This window comes from Venturia canescens, chromosome 11, assembly GCF_019457755.1.
Source record: "Venturia canescens isolate UGA chromosome 11, ASM1945775v1, whole genome shotgun sequence".
Classification (NCBI taxonomy): Eukaryota; Metazoa; Arthropoda; class Insecta; order Hymenoptera; family Ichneumonidae; genus Venturia; species Venturia canescens.
In genome coordinates, this window is record NC_057431.1 from 4,283,298 (window position 1) to 4,294,488 (window position 11,191).

The 11,191-nt window shown below is 47.5% G+C and overlaps 1 protein-coding gene across 5 annotated transcripts; it reads left to right on the forward strand.

Moving 5' to 3' along the window:
* Positions 1-3,808, forward strand: LOC122418425 (persulfide dioxygenase ETHE1, mitochondrial). 5 transcript variants are annotated; one of them, XM_043432614.1, is made up of 7 exons: positions 1-117; positions 257-498; positions 748-892; positions 1,541-1,726; positions 1,838-1,926; positions 2,001-2,211; positions 2,854-3,286. In XM_043432614.1, exons 2-7 carry the CDS (start codon positions 346-348, stop codon positions 2,913-2,915), a joined length of 846 nt encoding a protein of 281 aa, XP_043288549.1. In that variant the 5' UTR covers positions 1-117; positions 257-345; the 3' UTR covers positions 2,916-3,286. The 5 variants fall into 5 exon arrangements, 4 of the variants coding, with proteins under 4 accessions (XP_043288549.1, XP_043288551.1, XP_043288552.1 ...); XR_006262495.1 differs by adding an exon at positions 3,500-3,808 and having other exon boundaries at positions 39-498; positions 2,854-3,267; XM_043432615.1 differs by having other exon boundaries at positions 81-99.
* The last annotated feature ends 7,383 nt before the right edge of the window (positions 3,809-11,191 follow it).

An 11,191-nucleotide genomic window follows, 5' to 3' on the forward strand; every position in this document is an offset into this window, starting at 1 on the left:
GGTGGTAACCAGTACTATTTTTTTCTCTCCGTGTATGTACGTCTGAATTCGTTGTTACAAGTCAGCTGTTGAGCAATCATGGACAGTGAGGCTTTGCAGGTTATGTGCGGAATTCAGGTTGAAATGAGTTTCAGTCGAGATTTAGGTTAATCATCGCGTTCGAAATCTTGCGCAGTTGTTATGATCCCTGAAATATTGGCGGACAAAGGGAAACATTGAGATAATCCGATAATTCGACCTTGATTTTTGGGTGCAGATATTCACGAGCTCAACTCGGAATGATATGTTATCTTGATGCAGTGCAGTCGTAATTCACTCTTCTAATGTAACTTTCCAATCACGAACATGAACCAAGTTACCGTTAAAGTTGCCAGGTGTTGCGCAGTCTTGCGTACACTATCGTTGGCACAAAGTGCGCGAAAATTTTGTGAAAATGGACTAACGTCGATTAGAACGATGGAAAACGTGCCGATGTCAAAGGACTTTTTGTTTCGTCAGGTATCAATCTAATCACATAATAACATATTTCAACCTATCGAATCGCTTGAAAAGCTCTAATGATAAGTTTCAAATGTTTTTCATTTGTCGGTTTTTCAAATAATTTATTGATCCCCTTGTCGATTGATCGGATGATACATTTTTCAAATTTTATTTTTTAACAGAAAAAAAGTCATTTGAATTTGTATGCCATTTTTCAGTGTCTACTCGTGGAAGAAATTAATTTTCTCATATTGTTTTTGTGTGCAGTTTTTCGACCCAAAGTCATGCACGTACACGTACCTGCTCGCAGATGTTCAAAGTCGCCATGCAGTTTTCATTGATCCGGTTATCGAGTGGGCCGAGCGTGATGCAAAAATCATCGAGGAACTAGAGTTGCAGCTTCTTTTTGCTCGTGAGTACGAAAAAAAAAATGACAGTGCTAAAAATTTCGAACAACTCGAGATTGCCTTGAGGGAATTGAATGGAATTTTATTAAAGGACGCAAAAATGAAGTGTAAGAACGTAGGTTCGTGAAAAACTTGAAATATTTTCTCGTCTTCACTGTCGAACGGGGAAAGAGATTTTTTTTGCAAACGATCCGCATCGCTTATCGTACGATCGTCTATTCTTTTCTAGCCCAAAAAAAGCGAAATGGCGGTCGCGGAAAACGAGATTACGAGTTTTCTCTTGTTCGAAACTTTTGATTGATATATACACGTATACGCAGAGGCTGCTGGCAAACGTGAAACTTTTCGCGCGATGAAATCGTCTCCTGATGCGATTTCAGGCTGAAAATGAAGTTGGCAAAGATAGCCGCAGGCGGCGGGCCTTGTCGCGCGCCTTTCTTCGCTCTCCCAATATACTCGAGGCACTTTTTCGACGGTTGCACCCCGCGAGCTTGAATTACATTTCCGATGTTTTCTCTCCGGGATTCGATTCCGTCAAAATATTTTAAATAAGAATGAGAATACAGAGCAATAATTGAAATTTTTCGGGCAAGAATAATCTTAATGATTTTGAACGGAATATATTTGTGTTTGTTTTCGTTTCGACGCTCTAGTAAACACACACATGCACGCGGACCATATAACGGGAACGGGAAAACTGAAGACGCTGTTGCCTGGCTGTAAATCGGTGATATCTCGATCGAGCGGTGCCCAAGCCGACGTTTTGCTCGAGCCCAACGACCTCGTTAAATTTGGAAAGCACGCGCTCAAAGTTTTATCGACTCCTGGACACACGGAAGGTGAGAAACTTCGAAGCGGACATATTTTTCAAATATTCCTTCGTCCGCCGGGCGCATCTCGCGAATCAAACGTTTTTCCAATGTTTTATTTTATTTTTTTTTTTTGTACAGGGTGCGTGACTTACGTTTGTGCGGAGCAGGGCATGGCATTTACGGGCGACGCTTTGCTCATACGCGGCTGTGGCCGAACGGACTTTCAAGTGAGTTTTTTTTCGCGATTCGTTAAACAATGATCAACGATCGCGGCTAACCGAAATGAATTTTTCGATGAAAGGGAGGCTCCGCGGCAACTCTGTACGATTCGATTCACTCGAAAATTTTCCAACTACCGGAAAACTTTCGTTTGTATCCGGCTCACGATTACAACGGACGAATGGTCACGAGCGTCGCGGAGGAACGGAAATTTAATCCGCGTCTGACGAAATCTCTCGAGGAATTTGTCCAGATTATGGAGCAACTGAATCTTCCGTATCCGAAAATGATCGGTAAGCTGCCGCTGTTTTGTTTTTTGTTGTAGCCCAAGCACGCGAGAACAAGGAATCCGTAATGGAATTATTTCGCACCGTTCATTCGAGCCGTCGCAATCCGAAGATTCGATTTTGTTGGTTTTTTGCTCTCATTGGAATAACGAATCTTTGCTGACGGACGAAACGCTCGACGCCCATTCGTCTCGATTATCGCCAGCCCCCGGGATGATTAGCGACGCTAATACAATTATAGCTCTCTCGCGCGCGGTGAAACAATTGACCTCGTACGACGACGAATAGGGGCCTCGAGGAAATTATGACAATTCGCGAGTAGCTGTGATAACCGCTCGCGTTGCAGTTGTTTCAATCGATTCGAAAATAAGCTTTGTCACTCGATACGCGAAAGAAAACAGTAAAACTCGCTCTGACAAAATTCGGATTTGCCGGGACAGTAAAAAATGGCCTGAAAGGCATGAAAGTCTCGAAAAGAGGGGAAAAAAGCACTTGCCCGTTCCGGGGCACTCTCGGCAGAGCTTCCGTACGTGTTCGAATTACTGATTCGATATTCCTCGCTAAAAGCAAAGCTCACATACGCGCGCACGGCAGACTTCCATGGGGAAAGAGAGAGAGAGAGAGAGATCGGATGGAATATTGTTTCAGACAAAGCCGTGCCGGCCAACAAAGTTTGTGGCCTTTTCGAGGTCGACCAGCAGCCAAAATGAGGACGAGTTCGAGAGCGGAGGAGCTTCTCCCGCGACAACTTCAGCGGTCTTTGAACCGGAAATCCTCTAAATTCTGTACGGCGCATCTTCCCAATAATGATCCTGGAGCGGTGGCTTATAGCAGAGAGAAGAAAAGAGGAAAGGAGCGGGCGCTGGGCGGAGTGAAAAAATTCCCGAAAGATCCGGTGGGAGGAGAGAGGAAAATTTACCATTCGCGCGGTGCATACATGTTTTTAAATCGTGGTATTAGGTTCAATGGCGCGTGTGGATTCGTTTCGAGTGCTCGCACACACACGAGCCTGCCCACGCGGGTGCTCCGATGACGAACAAAAAATAAAAGCAAGAAATACAGGTAAAAAGCTTTCGCTTGATTATCGTGAATTTTTTCGAGACTGGATACCCGACGGACGAACATCGGAGCGTCGGAAGCTGCAAACGTTCGCACCCTTTCCCAAACAGAACCGAAAGCAGCTGAACGGAGTCGGGGCTTTTCGAGCGTTTCGGTGTCACGCGAAGCTCCGACGTCCCGTGAATCGAGTTCGACGACGAGAAAAATCCTCTTACATCATTTTCTATGGTTCAAGGTTACGAAGGCGGTTAATAATAATAATTGGTGGAGGGCCAACGAGGTGCGTTAACGGAGGCTCAACGTTATTGGCCGTTTTACGGTTTCGTCGATATCCCAGCAACGCAGGATCGTAAATAAAAATGGACGCGAGAACTTTTCTCTTCAAAATACGAATTCCGAGACACCCTGTAAAAGTCTGTACACACGTGCGAGATGGAGGAAACGGTATATAGAATCCATCGGATGGTATACATATTGACCGAGGTTGATATGAGAGTGGAAAATAAAAAATAAATAAATAAATAAAACGCTCGGGTTTTATAGGTACGTACGCGGCTATGGAAAAGTTGGGATACGTTTTCATTCTGCTGCGTGCGCGAGTGTGCGTACGTGTATACGAAGGGCGTGTTTGGCAGACGGTTCGGTAGGAGAAAGAGAGGAATTCGCGAGACGCTATTGTCGAAGCGAATAAAATAGATTCTGGTTGGCCGATAGCGGGCTCACTCTTTCGCGTATATATCGTTCCAGCGGCCTTTGTATATAAATAATCGCTTTTCACGTCCACACGTCCGAGAATTCGGTTTCGTTTTTTTCCTCTGCCCCCCGCCCTCGCTTCCATTCAATATTATCATTTTTCGGTTCCAGCTTCCCGGCAATACGTTTCCTCCTCTTTTTTTATCCTCCATCGAGCCCACCTTCCCGCCGTTTTTCTCTCTTTCGCTCGATCGGCTAGAGCGAAAACAACTCGCGTTCGTCTCTGCAGAAAAAAAACGTGAATATCCCACTGCCGTTGCGGGTGATGGAAAAAATGTGGGCATTCGGTGTAAATCCAGGCCGATATTCGGCGGGGTTAGCGCGAAAATTTTATAACAGTCGTAGATATCGAGGTTTCCATCAGATTTCAGCGGCTCGACCCCGAATTCTTCCTTCTTCCTCCTCATTAGCGACGGTTACACGGCGAAAAACTCTTGCGCGATTCTCCGTGTAGAGTGCCATTTCAGGGAATCCCTTCCGGTCAATCGGATTCGCGTCTGTGTCGAGGTAAGTAATTTTTGTTTTTTATCAAATTGTATTACCACGGGGGTAACTTGAAAAGAGCTTGGAACTGATCGGATGTCGATGATAAAAGTTGTCAACGATTGTTCTCAATATGGCCAACGGCTGCGAGTTCTTCCCTTTCACGCAGCAGCAGCAGCAGCAGCAGCAGCAGCACTCGAACTGCAACGCGAAACTTTATTCGACGACCACCGCAATTCCGGACTTGATTGTTTTTGTATCCTTCCTGCTCAAGGCTTTTTATCCCTTTGGGCTCCGACCCAGTATTCCACTACGGTGCAATATTCATCACGTATCGTTGAAACCAAGTTTTTATAGCAGAAGCCGAGCCACTCTCGCCGCGTGTCGGGGGCATATCTGAAAGGGAAATGAAAACAACAAAATGTTTGTGGCGTCATACTTTGTTTTGTTTTCCGCTTTTTTTTTCATTTTTTTTTTTTTTTTTTACTGGATGCTGTTTTGCACCGGAGGGAACGATTCTTTGTTCTCGAATGGTTTCACAGAGAGGCAGGGCACCGGGAGGCAAACCGCCAAGTACAAAGCAGCATCGGGAATACCAATAGCGGGCTGGCGAGGTGAAGCCGCGAGTTGTTTTTCCCCGTAAATTCGTACTTAAAGTTTCGTCGACAGGTGCTCGCGGGGGTGGCGACACGAGCGGAGCCTGCTCTCGAGTGCGACCTACCACAGCAAGTTTCGTGTTGCAATCGTAGTTTATATCGACTTACAAATGCGCCGAGGCACTTTTATGAAAACGTTCGAGAGAGATCTTTGAGGCGATATTGCACGAAGAAAAGTATGCTTACGGGCCTCAAAGTAGGATCCTGATGGGGAAGATCAGTGATCGTAGGGGCTCGCGGTGAATTACACGAGATCATAACGCGTCGAGGCGTGTCGAGTAATATTGGGTCTCTTGACTCTACTTTGCTCAATATTAGTCAAGTTTGTTCTCGCGCGGCGAGGTCGTGCAGCACGCCCGAGTGTAAGACGACTCGGGGGCAGGAAGGGAAAAGCAATTAGTCGCAGGAGAGGCTAATACGGCGTCTTGACGGGATTAAAACGTCACTTTGACACGGCATTCTTATCCCCTGCCAAGCCTGCTCTCTCTCTCTCTCTCTCCGTCAATCAGATGTCATATCGGAGTACTCGAGTTTCCAATAGCGATGCCCATGTACTTTGCGGCTAATCGCGTTACGGAAGGAGTGGCGAGTGCCGAGAGGCCAAGGAGTTTGTGCGAAAGTTTCGGAGAGCGCGGATAGGGGGAGACGAGCCGAAGGATAGGTGGCGCTGGTTGTACCATCGCGGAGGAGAACTCCGCCGGAAGTCTGGCCGTGTGTTGCTACTGGTGCTGCGTCGTTTAGTCGCTGTTGGCGATTCTGTTGGGGGGGTTTACGCGGAGTTGCCCGATGGCTTCGCGTCGTTCTCTCTCTCTCTCTCTCGCGGCTGCACAGCTCACCCGCTGAAATCGATACCGTTACCCGGGCAACACGTTGGGGTTGGCGTGTGCCGTGTCCCCCCGTTGCACACGAGGCACCGACAGCGACCACGAGCACCACCACCGCGTACCATGGGCCAAGGCTATGTCGGTTCGAGCTCCCACTCTCCCGCCCCTTGTACAACCCTCTCTGCTTTCCGTACGCGTCCTCGAATGTCCTCATCATTGCCCTCCTCACACTTCTCGCCCACCTATTCCGGTTAGGCAGGCCCATCCCCTTCCCTCCTTTCGTCGTGTACTTCGGCACATGAGCAGCAAAACTGGAGGTACACGAGTATGCCAGAAACCGATAATTGGTGAAAACTCTATCGACTATTCTATAAATACTCGTTGATAGGTCATTATTTCACAACTCATCTCTACCGCTTTATCTCATTTATCGCGCATCGGGTCTCGCTTACTTGGGCAAACTCTCTTATTAAATCTCCCGGCGGAGGTGGAGCTGCTTCGCGGCACACATTTTTCTTTTTTATCATTTCCCTTCCGCACTCAAGCTCGCCGCCACTGAGTTAACCTTAATTAATTTTTCGGCTTGAAAAAGCCGTTTATCCGCTCTTTGAAGCTGTCTTTCATTAGAGCTCGTTTTAACTGCAGCCTCTTTCTTCAACCAGCAGCTTGTAACGAATGTTACTTCACAAAGTAACCTCCCACCTCTCCGCTCGGTCCTTGGAAGGTAAAACGCAAATTCTCAAGGCTTCAACATCGCGCTTGATCAAGTTTTGTATAGTCGGAGCTCGTAGGCCCGTCCAACCACGGGTCTGCCGAGCCTCGTAGCCTCGTAATGTTGTGCTCGAATGAAACTCGTTGCCGAAATTAACATTCCGATTGTGCGAAGCTCCGTTTACCGGTGTCGGAGGGTCGGAAAGCTCGCTCTCGGAGAGTAATCTTGACCACCGTTATCCGTCTATTAATTATTTTTCAGCCCGAAGGAGCGCAGCGTTCCTCGGTCGCGCGAATGGTGTACAAATGTCCGTCATTCTGTTCCTTACCCTGAGAATCCCGCCGCAAGAGGACAGGATGTTAATGTCGGAGAAGGATAAGTTCGAGATCCGGCTTCTAGCTTTCTCAGCAAGAAGAGAAAAGCCGAGGTGGCTCGATGGATAGCCGCTGCTTGGCAAGGACAAAGAGCTCTCTGACACCTGAAAGAGCCGCCGCGACCGCCGCTCCGAGGCCAGAACCGCCGAGCTGAAAGCTCGGTCATCGAACGAACGCCACCCTCGCCCCATCCATCCTCCGCCAACCCCTTTTCCGTCTCGTTCTCTCGTTCTCTCGTTCTCTCGTTCTCTCGCTTTCAGGCAAATCCACCGTTCCCCGATAGCTTGGAATCCAATAGGCGCTCACTTTCCAACGAGGATTCTTCCACGACACCGGGAGTACGTCCTTTTTACCGTCGCGGAACTCGATCACCTTCTCCCCCTATTCGCTTTCCACTCCCTCGGACTCATTCATCCTGGCGCTTCCGGCCCTTCCATAAATCCTGCAACGTCATTCACTACGGATTATCGACGCTCCGGTCATTATTCAACATTTCTTTTCAATCTCCATACTTTCCGTTACGAGACCAGCGCCTCGCGTACCCACCACCTCCCCCCCGCCCTATTATATTCGAACCATCTATCCTCGTTATGTATTTGGACAATTCTTCGACGACTTTACCAAGCTTTTACAATGATGTACTAAATTTTGGGCGATCGATACCGGCCTCGTCTCGCGCTGCTCGACGCAACCATTTATCTTGCGACAGCAGTTTAACTCGTAACGCTAGCTCAAATACGATGCAAAAGCATTGAAAAAAACGAGCAAGGATTTTTGAATGAACGACCGCTATTGATTTACCCACTTTTAAAGCTGCACGGGGCATTATCCGTAGTACGGTAATACAAAGAAGCTTTTGTCAATTGTAGTACCTAATACCGCTGTTTAACGCCTCTTTGTACACCGCACAAATGCCGCCAGAGTATCTACAGGTTGTTGATTTAACCGTAGGCACCAATGCCGCGGTCCATTGGAGCTACTGTCTTTCCCTTCCTCTCTCTCTCTCTCTCTCTCTCTTCTCCACCTTCTTTGCCCTCGTCTCTCCGAGCGTTGTACAAGGATCGATTCGCCACGCTCGTTATTCGCACTTTACACCGAAAAGCATGCGACAACGACGAGGCTCTTAGTCATCGATTGGCAGTCGTTGCGTTCAACGAGAGAGGCTTGCGCCTTTCCACCCATCAAAACTTTTATACAAGCCGTTTTCTCTCGCTAAAAGCGTCGTTAATTCAAAATATCGAGACTCGAACTCGCTTCGTTCAGCTCCAGCAGCTGATATTTTAAGGGACGTTTTATCTCGCGCGATTCAGTTGCATTAAGGATATTTCACTCATCGCCTACAACGACACCGTGAATACGAAACATATTCCGAATTCCTCGTTGCTCTTGTTTCCTTCCTCCCTCCTGGCTGCTGGCGATTCCACGAGATGTTCTCATCATTCCGCAAGGGCACTTTCGGCATTCGGGGCGGCGTTTCAATTTCCCCAACGGGAGAATCTCGCACTCCGGGGTACTCCCTCCTCCCCGCCTGCCTGCCTGCCTCGATCCTACACGTCCTCCCTTTCCTCCGCGGTTATTCGTCGACGACGAATTCCCCATCTCCCCGCTCAATTCCTCCTTCCGTCGCAGTGTACCAACGCAATCGGTCGACCACCGTGGCTTGTACCAGTGCGAAACAATCCGGTGTACCGATAATGGAGTTCTCCGACGATTCCGAGTCCCTTCCTTCCTTCCTTCCTTCTCCATTCGTCCCTCGTCAACTTTTCATCACTCCGGCACCCTCCTCCGTCCCTAATTTCTGATCCCTTTGCAATCTCGTTGTGTTTCTTCCATCGCGCTCAACCTCCTGGCCTGGTACTGAGCGCTTCTGCTTTATTGCTCAATTCGAGTACCGACCGCTCGCCGTTCCTTTGTTCTCGAAGCATCGCGAGCAACGCGTCTGCCACCCCGGCGCTCTTTCTCCTCATCAATTCCCGATGGCCGAACCTCCAAAACTCGTGCATCGGCACCGGCTTATTTCGGAATAGTTTCTCCGACTCCCGAGTCTCCTGGATTTGCATTAATGATTAGTAAAAAGCTCTTTTGAGATAACTTTAGCGAAGAATGTCTAAGGGAATCGAACTGCTCGAGGTAACCGGGAGCCTCCGCATCGTCGCGGTAATTAACGGAGATCCCGCGATAGCCCGCATGCACTTTCGCCTCCGTTATAACTCTCTTCGACCAAAAGTTTCTCGCCAACATAAACACATCACTTATAACTTACCTTTAATGGCACTTTCGGTCTGAACTTGAAGATTCGATAATGCTCGACGAACGCGTTTCCGGAGCCCCCCCCCCTCCATTGACTCGCGCATTACGCATTTTTCAATATTTTCTCAAAGCTCGCAAATAGCAGAAACATGGAGGAGAGGTGAAGACAAAGAAATTGCGGGTCATTTCAATTTGGCTTGGTTCGGATTACCAGCGAAAATCCTCTGTATGTGTGTATCCGCATGAGTATTCATTTAATGTACATCGTGACTCACTGAAGCAGCAAAAGGAGGGAAGCTAGAGCGGCGCAGAAACGCCATTCGATTTTCTCAGACTTATCGACCCAGAGTCGACTACTCGCAGGCCCCTTCTCCGACGGAGCCAGCCCTCTGCTCTCTCTCTCTCTCTCTTTTCACCAGCCACGAATAATACATAATTTCTTGCTTCGCGGTCGCGTACCTCCTGGCCATCCCTGCGTATACATATGTATATAGCGGGTGTTACGAGTCCTCATACATGTCCCTCGATGTCCGCGAACCCTCGAGCTACTGGACATTTCACCTCCATCGTCGCGGTATTTCGTTCCTCGCTTCGGCGAGCGGGCTGTTCTTCGTTGGAAGAAACGCAAAGAGAAGAAACGCAATCGGAGACTGACTTTTACGGATTGAAATTTCCGTTGAAAAAATGAGGCAGGGTTAGGTCGTGGAACGAGTCTTCAAAAATATCGCTACAGCGCCATTAACCTAAAAGATGTTTGCCTTAAAACATGTTCCGCACTTGCCGGAGTCGAGGAATTTGCTTATTGCGAAAGCTCTCGAGTCCTGCTATATTTTCACTCCTTAATTAAACGGGATATATCCGAAAAATTATAAAAAGAAAAAACGTGGGAGAATTAAGAAGAGGGAAAAGCCCGTGATGGATTCGTGCGTCAACGGGGCTCGCTCGAACTAATCCACACGAAGCGATGTATTTCGTCGTAGTACGCGCCGCTTCGCAGCGCCCTCTTCGGCCATTCGATGATCTCACATGCGTGTATACATCCGCAGTGTGTGACTAATCCCCGCTTCTTTCCCCACTCCCCGTTCTATTCATCCCTCGCGCCCTATATTTTTCAACGTTAAACGTTATGCCAAGTACTTAACACTTTTCCTCGTATTCCTTCAGTTTATTCGCTTTCTTCTTTTTTAATCCATTTTTCCTCATTTTCTTCACGAGCATTTTCTCGTCTTCTGTCCTCGTCGAGAATTTTACGGGAAAGGTAAAAGGCAGGAAAGCGCGTTGTGCGAGTCTTCCAACAAGTAACACACACACACACACACACTCCGTGCACTCACATTGACTTTCCTGCTTGGTGATTAACGTCACGAGGTCACGTGCTCGAGCAGCGTCGCATTGAAACTTTTTACCTCTATAACCTTTAAAAAAAACAAAAATTTCTCATTCTTTTTTTCACTATGGTACTCTTGGGCTTCCGCGTGATAGCACTGAATTTGTGAAAGAAGACTCTTTGATATCGCTCCGAGCAATAATGGAAAAAAAATAGAGCACTCTAATGCATGGACCGGTGCTATGGCATCGTGCAACGTGTGCAACAACGAAATAATAACAAAGAACAAATAAAATCCAAAAATACATTGATTTTTTTTAAAACAATTTTTCTAGAATCGAAGTCATAATTGTACAGCACCGTTTCTATATTTGTTTTTTAAATAAATTTGAAGCTAATTACTCCAATTACACTAACTGCGCCGAGTCTAATTGTAACTCGGTGCTGTAAATAGCTGTACTCGCTCTTGAAAAGCATTTGAAAAATCATTCGATTCCCGCCACGCTATCGACTCATCAGGCGGTTCGCGTATGCGCGTGGAGGCGCGA